The sequence below is a fragment of the Gobio gobio genome, assembly GCF_949357685.1.
Source record: "Gobio gobio genome assembly, chromosome: 25".
NCBI classification, from domain to species: Eukaryota; Metazoa; Chordata; class Actinopteri; order Cypriniformes; family Gobionidae; genus Gobio; species Gobio gobio.
Window position 1 is genome coordinate 4,337,158 of NC_137121.1, and position 19,755 is coordinate 4,356,912.

The 19,755-nt window shown below is 36.0% G+C and overlaps 1 protein-coding gene across 1 annotated transcript in view; it reads left to right on the plus strand.

Annotated features, from left to right (window-relative positions):
• ppm1h (protein phosphatase, Mg2+/Mn2+ dependent, 1H) overlaps positions 1-19,755 on the plus strand; it is a 49,307-nt gene that overhangs the window by 4,464 nt on the left and 25,088 nt on the right. Inside the window, exons 3-8 of the mRNA XM_079809135.1 lie at positions 420-782; positions 1,975-2,087; positions 4,979-5,063; positions 5,271-5,389; positions 6,232-6,295; positions 17,059-17,166. Coding sequence (XP_079665261.1) covers positions 420-782; positions 1,975-2,087; positions 4,979-5,063; positions 5,271-5,389; positions 6,232-6,295; positions 17,059-17,166 — 852 coding nt within the window. The remainder of the gene's footprint in view (positions 1-419; positions 783-1,974; positions 2,088-4,978; positions 5,064-5,270; positions 5,390-6,231; positions 6,296-17,058; positions 17,167-19,755) is intronic.

Consider the following 19,755-nt stretch of genomic DNA (forward strand, 5'->3'; position numbering starts at 1 on the left):
AACAAGGCATTTTCTCCCACAGGACTGCCGCATACTGGATGTTTTTCCATTTTCACACCATTCTTTGTAAACCCTAGAAATGGTTGTGCGTGAAAATCCCAGTAACTGAGCAGATTGTGAAATACTCAGACCGGCCCGTCTGGCACCAACAACCATGCCACGCTAAAAATTGCTTAAATCCCCTTTCTTTCCCATTCTGACATTCAGTGTGGAGTTCAGGAGATTGTCTTGACCAGGACCACACCCCTAAATGCATTGAAACAACTGCCATGTGATTGGTTGATTAGATAATTGCATTAGTGAGAAATTGAACAGGTGTTCCTAATAATCCTTTAGGTGAGTGTATATAAACACTGCTGAATAATCACACAATGAAGATCCACGACATCATTCGTTTTCCCATAAATCTGTTTCTGCAGGAGGTGAAGGAGCTGGACTTCCACTACTGGGGTCTGTTCGATGGCCACGGTGGTTCTGGAGCTGCTGTTTTCGCGGCCAAGTTTCTCCACCTCCATATCGAGGAGCAGCTCCAGGAGGTGCTGGAGATCCTGCAGAACCCGTTGCTCCAGCCGCCCACCTGCCTGGGCGAGGAGAACCCCGTACACCACCTCCACCCGTCGGCCGGCTGCTCCCAGCGAGGGCTGTCCAGGGCGGCCTCTCTCAGAGGGGCCGCGGGGGCCCCGGGGTCCCCTAACACAATGGCCCCCCGGTTCTTCATGGAGAAGAAGATCAAACAGGAGAGTCTGGTGGTGGGAGCCATAGAAAACGCCTTCAAGGAAATGGTGAGTCATTTGGACCAGGGAACGGTATCTCACACGGCCACTAGATGGCAGGCTGAGATCTTGTATGAATGATGCATTAATGTAAATGATTGCATTGATTTTAATGGGTTTCTGAAGGATCATGTGACACTGAAGACTGGAGTAATGATTTGATCACAGGAATAACTTGCATTTTAACATATATTCAGATATTTTTAAATAGCTTGTGTTTTTTTTGTCTGTTTACCTGAACATCAACTGAATCCAGTCTGGTGTGTTTTAGTGAAGGGTTGAGTTCTCTCTAGCTTCTATAGCTTTTAAAGTCTCTATAGCTTCTATAGTTTTTTTTAGCTTCCATAGTTTCTATAGCTTTTATAGTTTCTATAGCTTCTATAGCTTTTATAGCTTATATAGCTTTTATAGTTTCTGTAGTTTCTATAGATTGTATAGCTTCTATATCTTCTATAGTTTCTGCTTCTATTGTTTCTATAGGTTTTATAGTTTCTATAGCTTCTATATCTTCTATAGCTTCTGTAGCTTCTATAGCATTTATAGCTTCTATAGATTTTATAGTTTCTATAGCTTCTATAGTTTCTGCTTCTATAGATTTTATAGCTTCTATATCTTCTATAGTTTCTGCTTCTATTGTTTCTATAGGTTTTATAGTTTCTATAGCGTTTATAGCTTCTATATCTTCTATAGTTTCTGCTTCTATTGTTTCTATAGGTTTTATAGTTTCTATAGCGTTTATAGCTTCTATATCTTCTATAGTTTCTGCTTCTATTGTTTCTATAGTTTCTATAGCTTCTATAGCGTTTATAGCTTCTATAGATTTTATAGTTTCTGCTTGTATTGTTTCTGTAGCATCTATTGCTTTTATAGTCTCTATAGCTTCTATAGCTTTTATAGTTTCTATAGCTTCTATAGTTTCTGCTTGTATTGTTTCTATAGCGTCTATAGTTTCTGCTTGTATTGTTTCTATAGCGTCTATAGCTTTTATTATATTTTTATATTTTAATGGATTTCTGAAGGATCATGTGACACTGAAGACTGGATTAATGATTTGATCACAGGAATAACTTGCATTTTAACATATATTCATATATTTTTAAATAGCTTGTGTTTTTTTGTCTGTTTACCTGAACATCAGCTGAATCCAGTCTGGTGTGTTTTAGTGAAAGGTTGAGTTCTCCGTGTGTTTGTGTGATCTCAGGACGCTCACATTGCTCGAGAGAGGTCGGTGTACTCTATCTCTGGAGGATGTACCGCGCTAGTGGTGATGTATTTACTCGGAAAACTGTACGTGGCCAATGCTGGCGACAGCAGGTGAGACTGAATATCAGCACACCACATCAGCATTTCATAAAGCATATCTCATTTATTCTCATTTAAAAGAGCTTATGTCCTGACTGAAGAGATCGTAATGACTATATATATATATATATATATATATATATATATATATATATATATATATATATATATATATATATATATATATATATATATATATATATATATATATATATATATATATATATATATATATATATATATTAATAATAATTTCAATAATACATACACTATCATCCAAAGGCTATCAGTCAGTAAGTTTTGTAATTAATGCTTTTATTCAGCAAAGCTGAATAAAAAACTATAACTATAGCTTCTATAGTTTTTGTAGCTTTATAGCTTTTATAATTTCTATGGCTTCTATAGTTTCTGCTTCTATTGTTTCTAAAGCTTTTATAGTTTCTATAGCTTCTATAGCGTCTATAGCTTCTACAGTTTCTGTATCTTCTATATCTTCTATAGTTTCTGCTTCTATTGTTTCTATAGATTGTATAGCTTCTATAGCTTCTATATCTTCTGTATAGCTTCTATAGCTTCTATATCTTCGATAGCTTCTGTAGTTTTTTATATCTTCTATATCTTCTATAGCTTCTGTAGCTTCTATAGATTGTATAGCTTCTATATCTTCCATAGTTTCTGCTTCTATTGTTTCTATAGCTTTTATAGCTTCTATATCTTCTATATCTTCTATAGTTTCTGTAGCTTCTATACCTTTTATAGCTTCTATAGCTTCTATAGCTTCTATAGCTTCTGTAGCTTCTATAGCTTTTATAGCTTCTATAGCTTCTATATCTTCTATAGTTTCTGTAGCTTCTATAGATTTTATAGCTTCTATATCTTCTAAAGTTTCTGCTTCTATTGTTTCTATAGGTTTTATAGTTTCTATAGCTTCTATAGCATTTATAGCTTCTATAGCGTTTATAGCTTCTATAGATTTTCTTGCTTCTATAGTTTCTGCTTGTATTGTTTCTATAGCGTCTATAGCTTTTATAGTCTCTATAGCTTCTATAGCTTTTATAGTTTTTTTAGCTTCCATATTTTCTATAGCTTTTATAGCTTCTATAGCTTTTATAGCTCCTATAGCTTTTATAGTTTCTATAGTCTCTGTAGTTTCTATATATTTGATAGCTTCTATATCTTCTATAGTTGCTGCTTCTATTGTTTCTGTATCTTCTATATCTTCTATAGTTTCTGTAGCTTTTATATATGTTCTATAGTTTCTGTAGCTTCTGTAGCTTCTATAGCTTCTATATCTTCTATAGTTTCTGTAGCTTATATATCTTCTATAATTTCTGCTTCTATTGTTTCTATAGGTTTTATAGTTTCTATAGCTTCTATATCTTCTATATCTTCTATAGCTTCTATAGCGTTTATAGCTTCTATAGCTTCTATTGTTTCTATAGCTTCTATAGTTTCTGCTTGTATTGTTTCTATAGCGTCTACAGCTTTTATAGTTTCTATAGCTTCTATAGTTTCTGCTTGTATTGTTTCTATAGCGTCTATAGCTTTTATAGTTTCTATAGCTTCTATAGTTTCTATAGCTTTTATAGTTTCTGCTTGTATTGTTTCTATAGCGTCTATAGCTTTTATAGTCTCTATAGCTTCAATAGCTTTTATAGTTTTTTTTGCTTCTATAGTTTCTATAGCTTTTATAGCTTCTATAGCTTTTATAGTTTCTAAAGTTTCTGTAGTTTCTATATATTTTATAGCTTCTATATCTTCTATAGTTTCTGCTTCTATTGTTTATATAGGTTTTATAGTTTCTATAGATTCTATATCTTCTATAGCGTTTATAGCTTCTGCAGATTTTATAGTTTCTATAGTTTCTGCTTGTATTGTTTCTATAGCGTCTATAGCTTTTATAGTCTCTGCTTGTATTGTTTCTATAGCCTCTATAGCTTTTATAGTCTCTATAGCTTCTATAGTTTCTATAGCTTCTATAGTTTCTGCTAGTATTGTTTATATAGCTTCTATCGTTTCTGCTTGTATTGTTTCTATAGCGTCTATACCTTTTATAGTTTCTTTAGCTTCTATAGTTTCTATAGCTTCTATAGTTTCTGCTTGTATTGTTTCTATAGCATCTATAGTTTCTGCTTGTATTGTTTCTATAGCGTCTATAGCTTTTATAGTTTCTATAGCTTTTATAGTTTCTAAAGTATCTGTAGTTTCTATATATTTTATAGCTTCTATATCTTCTATAGTTTCTGCTTCTATTGTTTCTATAGGTTTTATAGTTTCTATAGCTTCTATATCTTCTATAGCGTTTATAGCTTCTATAGATTTGATAGTTTCTATAGTTTCTGCTTGTATTGTTTCTATAGCTTCTATAGTTTCTCTTTGTATAGTTTCTATGGCTTCCATAGTTTCTGCTTTTATTGTTTCTATAGCATCTACAGCTTTTATAGTCTCTATAGCTTTTATATATTTTTTTTAGCTTCCATAGTTTCTATAGCTTTTATAGTTTATATAACTTCTGTAGCTTCTATAGCTTCTATATCTTATATCTCTTCTATAGCTTCTGTAGCTTCTTTAGTTTCTGCTTGTATTGTTTCTATAGCTTTTATAGCTTCTATAGATTTTATAGTTTCTATAGTTACTATAGTTTCTGTAGCTTCTATAGTTTCTAATTGAGCACTTGTTACTTGTTCCAAAGATTATCCTTGTGTGTGTTTATAAGCCCTCTGTTCTTTCTGTTCATGGTTCTGTGTCGTCTATGTTAATGTGTAATGTGTTTTGGTAATTATTGGTGTTTATTAAAAGTATCTATTGTTCATTCTGCATCACACGTCAACTACACAGTCCTGTGTTTGATAAGTTTTATTATGTATGAAAGCTCTTCTGCATCATTTTGTTGTGTGTTTCAGGGCTCTGATCGTCCGCGCAGGGGAGGTCATCCCCATGTCCAGCTCCTTCACTCCTGAATCGGAGCGCCAGAGACTTCAGTTCCTGGTGAGAGAAATCTGGATTTCCCAGAGAATTCTGATCCAGTTTATTCAGTTAACTGAACGCTTATTCCTCAGTTGTGTTGTGTTCAGCAGCTGCCCTTGGAAAATGGTTTTCCCACACTCAGATGTTTGTTTGAATTATTTCAAGGACAAGATCCCAGATTATGGAGCATGTTTGCGGTTTTACTCACTGTTTTTCCATTTCTCCCAGGCTCACCTGCAGCCGTCTCTGCTGGGAAACGACTTCACGCACTTGGAGTTTCCCAGAAGGGTCACAAAAAAAGAGGTTGGGAAGAGAATGCTGTACCGAGACTTCACAATGAACGGATGGTGAGCTTAATATTATTCTTCTCAAGAACAGGAAGGGAAGAGACCGCCTGACTGATATGTAAAGCGACCATTTTTATTTTTATGTGCCTTTATCATGATACCACCACAATAACCAGAAAAACTCAAATAATTAATTGAAAAAAAGTTTTTAAACGTCTGAAACCTAACAATCATTCAAAACCCAAATTACTTATTTATTTTTTCCACTATCAATGGAGAATGAAAACTAGTATCCAAAAGGATTCAAAAGCATAATAAAAGCATCAATATCGATATTTTTAGTCTTGCACAATATTTGATTGATTCTGTTATTTTTCTGTTTATTACTGGTAAGCTGCATTGAAACAAACTGCAATAGACTACTGTTCAAAAACAAATTTTATGTTTTATTTTTATTATTTAAAGTCTTTTCTGCTCACCTGCATTTATTTGATCAAAAATACAGTAAAATTGTGAAATATTATTACTATTCAAAATAGCTGTTTTCTATGTGAATATATAGTGAAGTGTATTTTATTCCTGTGATCAAAGCTGAATTTATCATCATTACTCAAGTCTTCAGTGTCACATGACCCTTCACAAATCATCTAATATGATGTGATGCTCAAGAAACATTTATGATTATTATCAATGTTATTAATTTCTTTAAAAAAAAGTTTGTGTGGCTGTTCAACACTAACATAGATGATTGTATAACCATACTAAGTTTTCGAATCAGTATTCACGCCCTGTAGCCGAAACCCTCTTCTTTCAGTGAAATATCAGACGCTCTTGAGCTTTCCTGCACTCCAGCGTCTCTTCGAGGCGTCTCTGTTTGATGTTTGTTGTGTTGTTTTGTGCAGGGCGTACAAAACAGTTCAGGAAGAAGATCTGAAGTTTCCGCTCATATACGGAGAAGGAAAAAAGGTAAGACGGCAGTTCTTCCTTCTTCACACCTCACTCCATCACAAGAGGGTCATCTTAGAGTTATATATCTATCTTTCTACACTCTTAGAAAAAAAGCTTCGGTGTATAGAATTTTTTGATTTTAGAGACTGATTTAGCTCCATAGTTAAATGTTTTTTTTTAAGTTAAAAGGTGAAAGAAATCTCAATGACCTTTATGAGGATCTTTCTTTTCCAAATTTGGAGAATGAACCATCATATCAGAGAAAAAAAAACACCAAGACCAGCAACAAAAAAAAAACGTCCATCATCTTCAGATGTTCTGAAGCAATTGCGGCATGAGATTGCACGTCTATTGTTCTGATGTCAGCGAGACAGAGCGATTGCAAAAAAGAAAGACTGAGGGAGTGACTGCAAATTTGACATCTTTCTCTCTTCTGACCAAACTTTTTTTGCTATTGGGACAAATGGGAGATTCTGAGAACCCTGGGAATGTGAAAAGTGTCCATTAGTTATGTTTAAGTCAGTCATAAACACCACTAATGGACATTTCACTCATATCACTTTGAGAAGAAAAGGTTCTATATGGAACCGTCAAGGGTTTTGTCAGGTGCTTCATATATAGAACATTTTAGGGGTTCCATCATGGGAACCCTATTATGCACCTTTTTACAAGATGTAATATAAGTCTCAGGTGTCCCCAGAATGTGTGGTGTGAAGTTTCAGCTCAAAATACCCCACAGATCATTTATTATACCATTTTTGAGTGGAAGGAAAAACATGCTGTTTTCATGCATGTGTCTTTAAATGCAAATGAGCTTTTGCCCCGCCCCCTATCCAGAAGAGGGCGGAGCCTGTACAGCTACTCTGCCAAAAACTGAAGCATCTGTGTTGTTTTGATGATCATCTCTATCGCGCTCACGTGACACCGCAGTTCTTCATCATAATGAGAGTTTATGATCTGATGTGTTTTAAAGCTGTATCAGTGTAAACTTCTGGTTTTCTGAGCACACACACACCCAAAGCACGCGCACAGAAAGCTGTGTGTCAGACGGGACGTCCCGTGAGTATTAAACTAAGGTCTCTTTCACGTCTTATTGCGCTTAAACTGTCACAAACACACAAGGTTGTGTCAAAAACACACACAGTTCACATAAACACAGTCGTTATGTCTGTGAACATAAAGAAATGTGTGCATCAGCTAGGGCTGTTATCAACCAAAGAAAATCTTGGTCGACTGAAGTCCTGAAATTTTCGACTAAAAATCGACTAAAATGACGTTAGGAAAAAAAAACGTTAAATGAATTAGCTGCGCACTGTGCGCAGTACTTGGTAGCCTTGTTGTCTGCCTAAATTAATTATAAATAAACATAAAAAACTAGTAGGCTATTTGCAGAATATTAAATCGTTTTTGACCTGATTATTTTGCACTGAAATGAGTCTGACACACGAGTCTGTCGGCTCTGACAGCGCTGCATCACGTGCACCTGCGCAATATCATAGTACTATATTTTCGGAAGTCATAGGCTATGTGTTGTCAACTAGATATCATCACAAGAACTTTTGAGGAATATGCAACATAATTTAGACAATTGTTTTTGTCATATGTATTATAATAACTGACAGACACTATCATTTCAGCCGCTCTGTGCAGCTCGAACAGGAGCTCAGCTCAGCTTCGTGGCTTAGACACGAATAGACTATTAACTTAAAGCTTTTACTCTTAAACACAAAAGGCACGTCCACTTTAATAAAAAGGGAATATTTATTAAACAAGCCAAATCAAGAGCAGAAAAAACGCTCTCACAATTAAATAAATAATATACAACAAAACTAGCCTTCTTCAATCTGTCTCTCTTCTCCAGTGGGTTGGGCTAATCCAAAAGAAGTGGAAACAATGGGGGTGTTCTGAAGACAGACTGTTACCTGTGAAACAGGGCTGCTCTGAAAACACCCCCATTAGCAATTAGTGTTTTCCACCTGATGAAAATGAACGTGGCTCGGCAAAACTGATGAAATGAACGCTGCAAAACTGACAGTACAGATCCACTTAGCGCGGTGTTGTGACGCTTCCCCTCGTGTGTATGTTGTTGGGCGTTCCTCAAGTTTACCGCTATGGGCGTGCGTTTGAGCCAGCGGGAATGAAAAACAAAGGACCCGCGAGAGACTTCTCTTCGCCAGCTGGCTGGGCTAATCCAAAAGAAGTGAAAACAATGGGGGTGTTCTGAAGGCAGACTGTTACCTGTGAAACAGGGGTGCTCTGAAAACACCCCCATTAGCAATTAGTGCTTTCCACCTGATGAAATGAACGCGGCGCGGCAAAACTGATTAAATGAACGCGGCAAAAAATCGACCAATCAGAATTTTGGTCGAGCCAGAACGTATCGACTAATAATCGACTAATCGACTGGGAGATTACAGCCCTTGCATCAGCTGTGTGTATTAAAGTGATAATATACAGTAGCTACTGCGATATCTGCTGTTAATATGAATCAAATATCATCAAAACAACAGAAAATCACTCACCGCTCTAGTGTTGTTTTCGTCAACGAAAAGTATGACTAAATATCGTCGTCAACGAACCTTTATAACGTGACGAAAACGAGATGAGACGCAACGTAAATGCTGGTCATGTGACGATGACGAATAAAAACGAGACTAAATGTGGTTCACAAAATAAAAACTATGCTAAAATGTCTCTTCATTTTCGTTGACGAAAATGAGACGAGACGAAAAGTCTCGTTTTTATTATTATTTTGCAGTATTTCTGTGTGTCTCATTCAGGGGCTGCATCAGGTCTCACTGCGCAGACGCAGGCGATATCGCTCTCTTCAAGCCCCACTCGCGCGGCGTTTTAGAAGATGCAGCTCCGGTGAGTGAACGAGACCGATGGGCGGCAGTCGGGGTTCGTAAGCACTATTCGGACGGTAATTGTTTGTCCAGCGGTCGTAAGGTGTCTTCATCATTTACAGGGGCTAGTCAGTGCTTTTATTGTCGTCTTAATGCAGAATATCAGTGTTTTTCTCCCACCACTTGTGTAAAAATCTCCGGCCGAATGACCTAAATTACTGTTTGACAAACACAAGGTCGTGTGGTGCCTTCTGAATCCACATCTCTGAGTTTTCAATAATATAACACTTCAGAATTCACGGTTTATATCCTTTTTGACCCCTGCAGAGCACCGGGCGGCTGTGCTTCGCTGTTATTTGGATGCATTTGAAAGATCTAGACTTGACTGAAATGCTGGCAAGTATTTACAAGAGCAAGATATTTCATCATCGCTCAAAAAAGAAAGAAAAGCACGTAAACATTTGAAATGGGCCGTTATAACGGCAGCAATTAGATATGTTAAAATAACCGCAGCATTATGATTACCTCATAAGCGAATAAGAGGCTGTATTCACTTATTTCCGCACATTTCCATGTGGAATAAAATTACATCCTTTATTTTGAGATAAATACAAGACAGAAAAACATTCTAACTATAATGTGGGTCTAATTTTAAACAGATTTAAAGAATTAAATAATAATTTGGATATTATTTTCCTATTATTAAATTAAATTAAATATGCATTTATTCTTATTAAGACATTTGGAAAAACTTTTATTACATTGAAGTGGAAAATAAAACGGGTGTTGTGGAAAAAGATGGGGAGAAATGTGGCCACAAAAATCACAGGAAAAAACACCACGAACCTTAAGAGACATCTCAATGTTTTTATTTATTTTATTTAAATGTATGTGTGTGTACTTCTAACATGTTTAGTTGGTAAAATAAATATGTTGTAACTTCAAATCAGAGCGTCTTCCGTGTCTGGAATGGATGTATTCTTGAGTCTATAAGGTAACAATAATATAATAAGATAACATTGTTTGAAATGGGTTTGGCTAAAAGAAGATTTTGGTTTTGTCTATAATATGTACTTATACTATATTGACTGGGTTAAATAGAATTGCATTACTAAAAAGAGACTAAAATACAATTTTCATTGACTAAAACTTGACTAAAATGTCATCAGTTATTGTCGACTAAAACTAGACGAAAATAGCCATAGATAATTCTGACTAAAATAAGACTAAAATGCTCAGACTTTTAGTCGACTAAAACTTGACTAGACTAAAAATAGTATGACTATGACTAAAACTAATAAAAACTAAAATGACAGCTTGACACAAAGACTAGACTAAAACTAAAATTAAAACAGGCCGCAAAAAACAACACTACACCGCTCTCAGCTGGATAACTTTAGGAGCTTTAATAAGACTATATTTCTCACTTGAATGCTCTGGTGAGGAGATAAACATGACAAGCTCACTGAGGGGCGGAGCTAAACTAATAGGGCGGAGTCTGTCAGCAGTCAGACATATGTGACGTCACATTGCGTAGAAACTGCAAACGGCTTATTCTGAGACATTGCTTATGATTTACTAGGATTAAAAAAGAGGAGTGGGTGGATTTTTAGGGGCCAAGCACCTTCTTCTTCCGCTCTTGAGTCTATGGCAGCCCATAGAACCGTATGGTAAAAAGTTGTAAAATTTGGCACACAGATAGAGGACAGTCTGAAAAGTCACCATAGCAAATTTGGAGTCTCTAACTCAATCCCTCTAGCGCCACCATCAGTTCAAAATTTGACTTATGTTTATGCTAATAACTTTTGAACCATAAGGGCTAGAAACAAAATAATTTTTTCCTCAGATTCCTTGGCTCAAGACGATTTCACTCTATGACATAATATTCTGTCATAAAAATGTTGCCGCCATTTTGAATTTTCCAAAAAAACTACTTTTGCGAACTCGTGCTAGACGGTTCATCCGATTTGCACGGAAATTGAACCAGATCATCTTCAGAACATGCTGACAAAAAAAAACGTCGTTTTCGATATACGCGCAAACAAATTTTACATTTTATTCAAACCAAACTTGGTACATGTCATCACAACCATGACCTGAGGCAACATGCAGTGTTTCGGCACAGCGCCACCTACTGGTCCGGAGATACAAAAAATGGCTGTTTTTGCTTATAACTTTTGAACCGTTTGTCCAAAAATCATAAAAGTGGTCTCGTTAGATTCAAGACGGCATGCCGAGTCGTCTGATATCTAATTGTATCATATCGGCCATTTTGAATTATGTGCTAAAATGCTGTATTTTAGGAACGCATGAACGGATTGTTACGAAACTCGGTTTGGGTCATCAACACGATGCCCTGAAGGAGCCTGAGAAGTTTTGAAACAGCGCCACCTAGTGGATACTTTTTTTTTCAAATGCTTATTACTTTGGGTGTGATTGACATATTTTCATGGGAGTAACTTTTAGGTTACTCCCATGGTCGATAGCTGAACTTTTATACCCAAATGTCAAAATATTGATAGTAAGGGGGAGTAAAATCCAATCAAAGTCAGGTGTCAGTCATTTTTCATTTGTTTTTTCATATAAATGTCTATAACTATAAAACAAAATGAGATATTTTCACCAAAATTGACACACACATGTATGGGCTCACTCCGAGGACACAAAATATGGTAGAATTGTGCCTCTCGGTGGCGCTATAATAGAACAAAACATGAAATTCCCATTGACTACAATGCAGTATTATGATATTAAATGCTATACTTTACAAATGAATTGGTGTATCATTACGAAACTTGGTATGTGCCATCAGCACCATGCCTCTAAGGTACTTAAAAGGTTTCAAAACAGCACCGCCATGTGGTCCATACTTATAATGAAAAGGCCTCTTGAGGCTATATCTCTGCAATGACATATTGACACTATATTGACACCCTGCTTTGATATATTGACACCAATCTTTACAAGTGTCATTGTTCCCTTATTCTGACCTCACCACATCAATTTCGTAACTGTGCCACCTATTGGTTGAAAGTGATAAATCATTAAATCATTATTATCGATTGTATTTATTGTATATTTTCCCTAAAATCACCTTAATAGGTCTTTAATTGCTCATTGCTGCAGTTGATCTGACACTGCCAGCCATTTTGGCATGTCTTGTCTTCTTCTTTGCGCTTGGCCCCGATAATGGCTGCTTGCAACTATATTTACCATTATAATAGTATTATGTGATCATTTAAGAACTTTAGAACCTTCCTGCCATTTTAAAATTGAGTCAAGAAGTTCTAAATGGAACCATGGAACTGTTTTCCTAAGAGTTGAGTGACGTGTTCCGGCTGTTAGTGTGTTGAGCTGAGATCAGTGTGGCGGCCTCCAGACGTCTTCGAGGAGGTCTGAGCTTCACGAGGCATCTGTTCTGAGTCCTGTTCCCTCCTCGTCTCGTCTCGTCTCTGGCTCGACAGCGTTCAGTCGAGTCTCCGCCGTCTGTGGGAGCAGATATCAGAAACCGCTCTGCGGCGCGAGGGAGTCTGAGAAAGCAGCTGGTCGAGGGCATGTGTATTATTAACCAGCAGGGGCATTCTGGGAAAGATCTGCTCGCTGTATTTCCTCTGTATCAACCAGTCCATCCAGAAAAATGCAGCTTTTTTTTGTGATTGTTGCGGGCAAAAATCCTTGATTATGCAGCACGTTTTCTTAAAAAATGCGATGGAAAATGAGGGATATATATGCAATTTTGTGATAAAATTGCGGGAACTTGCAAAAACTGCGGTTTGATGAAAAAGAGAAAAAAAGCACTACATCACAGAAAGTGCTGGAATATTTAAGTTCTCATCTTGTTTTATTGAAGACCTTAATAATGGCTCAAATTTACAAAACATTGAGTCAAACAAGTTCTGTAGCTTTACAAAAGGAATATGCTACAACTTCTGAAAAAATGAATAAATAACTTCCTGTTTTACAGAGGTAGCTTTACAAAACAGACATTTGAGTGCTTCCAATGCACAAAGTGCAATCTCTTAAAGGGTTAGTTCACCCAAAAATGAAAATTCGGTCATTAATGACTTACCCTCATGTCGTTGGACACCTGTAAGACCTCCGCTCATCTTCAGACACAAATGAAGATATTTTAGTTGAAATCCAATGGCTCAGAAAGGCCTCCATTGGTTACAATAAGACGTTCTGCAATAACTTTATGACGCGACGAGAATAGTTTTTGTGCGCAAAAGAAAACTATATTACGACTTATATAGTGATGACCGATTTCAAAACACGGCATCATGAAGCTTCAAAGCGTAATGAATCAGTGAGTCGATTCATGATTCGGATCAAGTGTCAAACTGCTGAAATACGTGACTTTGGTGATCCAAACCGCTGAATCAACTCACTGATTCATAACGCTCCAAACCGCTGAATCGACTCACTGATTCATAACGCTTCAAACCGCTAAATCGACTCACTGATTCATAACGCTCCAAACCGCTGAATCGACTCACTGATTCATAACACTTCAAACCGCTGAATCGACTCACTGATTCCTAGCACTCCAAACCGCTGAATCGACTCACTGATTCATAACACTCCAAACCGCTGAATCGTCTCACTGATTCCTAACACTCCAAACCGCTGAATCGACTCACTGATTCATAACGCTCCACACCGCTGAATCGACTCACTGATTCATAACGCTCCAAACCGCTGAATCGACTCACTGATTCATAACACTTCAAACCGCTGAATCGACTCACTGATTCCTAGCACTCCAAACCGCTAAATCGACTCACTGATTCATAACGCTCCAAACCGCTGAATCGACTCACTGATTCATAACACTTCAAACCGCTGAATCGACTCACTGATTCCTAGCACTCCAAACCGCTGAATCGACTCACTGATTCATAACACTCCAAACCGCTGAATCGTCTCACTGATTCCTAACACTCCAAACCGCTGAATCGACTCACTGATTCATAACGCTCCAAACCGCTGAATCGACTCACTGATTCATAACGCTCCAAACCGCTGAATCGACTCACTGATTCATAACACTTCAAACCGCTGAATCGACTCACTGATTCCTAGCACTCCAAACCGCTAAATCGACTCACTGATTCATAACGCTCCAAACCGCTGAATCGACTCACTGATTCATAACACTTCAAACCGCTGAATCGACTCACTGATTCCTAGCACTCCAAACCGCTGAATCGACTCACTGATTCATAACGCTCCAAACCGCTGAATCGACTCACTGATTCATAACGCTTCAAACCGCTGAATCGACTCACTGATTCCTAACACTCCAAACCGCTGAATCGACTCACTGATTCCTAACACTCCAAACCGCTGAATCGACTCACTGATTCCTAACACTCCAAACCGCTGAATCGACTCACTGATTCATAACGCTTCGAAGCTTCATGATGCTGTTTTTTGAAATCTGTCAACACACCGGGAAACTGCTTTGCTTTGGTCTTTTACTGTTATTTTTGTTGGCGAATGGGAATGTGCGTGCTTCATCATGGTTTCAGCGATATCTATGGTTTCTCCACGGGGTTTGCAGCTTTTCGATGACGTTCACGTCGGGTAATTACGTCACTTCAAAACGTTCCCATGGCAATAGGGGGAAATTGCGGCTCTTGTGTGACGTACACAAACATTTTTCAACTTTCTGATAATATATATGACTTTTTTGCAACGAAAATGCGGGGATTATGAAATCATGCTAGCCCCGCATATTTTGCACGTGGAAATAGGCAATTTACGCGGCAAACGTGCGGCGTATTTGAAAAAATGCGGCCCCTGCATAAATATGCGGACTTTGGCTGATTTTGCATTAAAGGGGTCATAGAATGACATTTTTGTACAAGTTAATATGATTCTTTAGTGTCTAAATGAAAAGTTTGTAATATACTTTAATTAAAAATTCTCATTAGTATTGTAAGAAAACACTCATTTTACCTGGTCAAAACCAGCTTAGTTTTCAGCAAGTCATTTCAGTGCATGTGACTTTAAATGATAATGAGCTTTGCTCACCCCGCCCCCTCTGCTCTGTGAGGCGTTCGGTTCGACCCGACACAACACCACAACACACGTGGAGTGTTGCCTTGACAACATTTGAGGGTATATTTTCGAGAAATAATGGCAACGGGAGTCTCTGAGGACACATCTGAGCAACCTTATCATTTTGAACCGGAGTCGGACCAGGAACAGATGACGAACGTTTCTGAATGGTTGGTTAACGTCATGTCATTTTGATCTATCTTTGTACTGGCAGAGTAGTGTAGTTGCTATGTGTTTACTGATGTGTTAGTTCATTGACAGATTGATGTTATGTTATAAGATTTTTTTTTTTACATTACTTCTTAATCAGTAACAGACACCGTTATAAACCATGTACAAAAGTAAGCTTAGTGTAGTGTTACCACGTTAACTTTATCACCCGAGTAACTTACACAGTTTGTAATAACAAACATAACGCGTTGTTCATTATAAACGTGGGATTATGAATTATATTGAGAACGTCATACACAGAAAGCATGCCGTAATGTAACTTACCCTGTAAACTTTAGCCTCATTCATCGTGAAGCGTGCAAGCGATTTGCAAAGATTAATATAAAGGTTAATAAAACGTTACACTCACATCTTCCTGAGGTGCAGCAGGAACACATCCTTTTTTCAAGAGCAGCTTATTAGCAAAACCTGCTTTATACTGACGCTCGTTTATAAAGCCGTCTGCTGAGAAATGATTCGCGCAAACATTGACGTTGATCGGGGGGAATATTCCCTTCTAAAACAAAACTCAGCAGCCACTGGGTCTTCAGCGGTTCGGATTTAGGAACATCAAAATGACTGCTGTGTTCGTTATTACACCCAACAACACAACACCACAACCGCTTAGACGCCATTCTGCTGCAGCGTATCAACAATGGCGGACTGATGACAGCTCGCTCAGGGCGGGTCTGTGTTGAAACGCTGCTGTCAATCATCAATCGTAGGAGGGGCTTAACACCGTGTAACGTCACACGATCAGACGGCTCGATTTGAGACAGGGGAAAATATATAAGGAGATAAAAAAAAAACACTGGATGTATTTTTATCATTATAAGATGGTTGTGTACAGGCACTGCCAACACACATTTCCGTATAATCAACTTGTAAAAGTGCATGTACCATTCTATGACCCCTTTAAATCATGCGATCGCATAATCATGTTTTTCTGGAGGAACTGATCAACCATATTCATATACACTTTTTACATAAAGGTGTTCCAAAAAGGGGTGATGCCACAGAAGAACCATTTTGGTTCCCATAAGAACCTTCTTAAAAGAACCATTAGTGTGAGGAGGCCATATTTTGCCCTTGATGTTGTGTTCTGGCTCTACTAGAGCAGGTTTTCCTGCTTGAATGTTGATTATTTCCTCATATTCTCCAGTGTTGCGGCTCCTCTCTTCCCAGTCTGTCAGTAACGCTCTGTCTCTATGAAGCCCCGCCTTCTGAAAAGCACCATGCTCTGATTGGTCGGCTAGAGCAGTGTGTTGTGATTCGTCAAGCGCTTCCAGTGTGTTTGTGAAATGTCCCGCCCCTTACCATAACCGGCAGTTTCAACACACTACTAACTAACTCAACCAGGCCCCGCCCCTTTATTCTGCGTATTAATTATTTAAATGAGGAATATTGTGACGTTTTCATTCCCGGAAGAAAACTCAAGACTACAATGGAGTTCAGAAACACTGGCACTGATACAGAGAAGAACAACATTACACACTAAAGAAGCTCTTTAAAAAACCTTTAGTGGGATGTTTAAGGTTCTTCATGGAGCCATCGATGCCAATTAAGAAGCTTTATTTTTAGGAATGTAAAGATGGAAATTGGTTTGGAAAGCTCTCATGTTGGTATTAAGTGAGTGTGTGTGTGTGTGTTTGTGTGTCTCAGGCTCGTGTTCTGGCCACCATCGGCATCACTCGAGGACTCGGCGATCACGACCTGAAGGTCCATGACTCTGACATCGCCATCAAGCCCTTCCTCTCGTGCTCTCCGGAGGTTTGGAACACACTTTACACACACAAACACACTCCAGATGATGTCAAGTCAAGTCAACTTTATTTATATACGCTTTTAACAATGCAGATTGTTTCAAAGCAGCTTTACAGTGTTAAACAGAAAAATAATGCAGCATAATTTTATTCAGCTGTATAGCTGTTCTGGAGAAAAAATGTCATCAGTTCATTTCAATCATCATACAGTGACAGTGTGGGCTTTAGATCAGTAATTAGATCAGTAATTTATTTTATATGGTTAATTTAGTTTAATAAATAGATTTATTTCGATATTTAGTTAAAAAATTTAGAAACATTTAGTCATTATTTCACTGTGGTATGACCATGTTTTTTTGAACTCGTGTTATGGTAATTTCATGTTTGTTAAACACCTGTAACATGTTGTTTGGTCGTGGTTTTGCCATGTTTTTTGTAGCGTGCTTAGGAATTATGCTTTTGCTATTTATTTATTTTTGGGGATATTTTACCGTCATATTACTATGGTGTGTGTGACAGGGATTTTATCATTAACTCACAGCCAAGGCAACATGTCTCATTTTCATTTAGTTCAAGTTGAAGTACTAAAATAACTAAAACAAAATAAAATAAAACTTAAAAAAGCTATATAGACGACATAAAATGTTTTTATTAATACAAATGTTATAAATATATAGTCTGTGTATATTCTAAAATATATTTATCATGTTTTTGTTGATATTTACCAAATGTTTGGTGGTATTATAATGTTTTTTGGGGGCATTCCCTATAGTATTAGTAATTTTTTTGGGACACTTATTATAGTATTAGTAATTATTTTTGAACACTTACTATAGTATTAGTAATTTTTTTGGACACTTACTATAGTATTAGTAATTTTTTTGGACACTTACTATAGTATTAGTAATTTTTTTGGACACTTACTATAGTATTAGTAATTTTTTTGGACACTTACTATAGTATTAGTAATTTTTTTGGACTCTTACTATAGTATTAGTAATTTTTTGGACACTTACTATAGTATTAGTAATTTTTTGGGACACTTACAGTATTAGTAATTTTTTTTGGACACACTATAGAATTAGTTTTTTTTTTTGGACACTTACTATAGTATTAGTAATTTTTTTTGGACACTTACTATAGTATTAGTAATTTTTTTTGGACACTTACTATAGTATTAGTAATTTTTTGGACACTTACTATAGTATTAGTAATTTTTTGGGACACTTACTATAGTATTAGTAATTTTTTTTGGACACTTACTATAGTATTAGTAATTTTTTTTGGACACTTGATATAGTATTAGTAATTTTTTTTGGACACTTACTATAGTATTAGTAATTTTTTTTGGACACTTACTATAGTATTAGTAATTTTTTGGACACTTACTATAGTATTAGTAATTTTTTGGACACTTACTATAGTATTAGTAATTTTTTGGGACACTTACTATAGTATTAGTAAAAAAAATTGGACGGACACTTATTATAGTGTTAGTAATTTTTTGGGACACTAACTATAGTATTAGTGATTTTTTTGGGCACTTACTATATTATTAGTAATTTTTTGAACACTTACTATAGTATTAGTAATTTTTTTTGGACACTTACTATAGAATTAGTATTTTTTTTTGGACACTTACTATAGTATTAGTAATTTTTTTTGGACACTTACTATAGTATTAGTAATTTTTTTTGGACAATTACTATAGTATTAGTAATTTTTTGGGACACTTACTATAGTATTAGTAATTTTTTGGGACACTTACTATAGTATTAGTAAAAAAAATTGGACGGACACTTATTATAGTGTTAGTAATTTTTTGGGACACTAACTATAGTATTAGTGATTTTTTTGGGCACTTACTATAGTATTAGTAATTTTTTGAACACTTACTATAGTATTAGTAATTTTTTTGGGCACTTACTATAGTATTAGTAATTTTTTGAACACTTACTATAGTATTAGTAATTTTTTTGAACACTTACTATAGTATTAGTAATTTTTTTTGAACACTTACTATAGTATGTGTAATTTTTTTGGACACTTACTATAGTATTAGTAATATTTTTTGGACACTTACTATAGTATTAGTAATTTTTTTTGAACACTTACTATAGTATTAGTAATTTTTTTTGAACACTTACTATAGTATTAGTAATTTTTTTTGGACACTTACTATAGTATTAGTAATTTTTTTTGAACACTTACTATAGTATGTGTAATTTTTTTGGACACTTACTATAGTATTAGTAATATTTTTTGGACACTTACTATAGTATTAGTAATTTTTTGAGACACTTACTATAGTATTAGTAATTTTTTGGGACACTTACTATAGTATTAGTAATTTTTTTTGGACACTTACTATAGTATTAGTAATTTTTTGGGACACTTACTATAGTATTAGTAATTTTTTTTTGGACACTTACTATAGTATCAGTAATTTTTTTTGAACACTTACTATAGTATTAGTAATTTTTTTTGAACACTTACTATAGTATTAGTAATTTTTTTGGACACTTACTATAGTATTAGTAAATTTTTTGGGACACTTACTATATTATTAATAAAAAATTTGGACACTTACTATAGT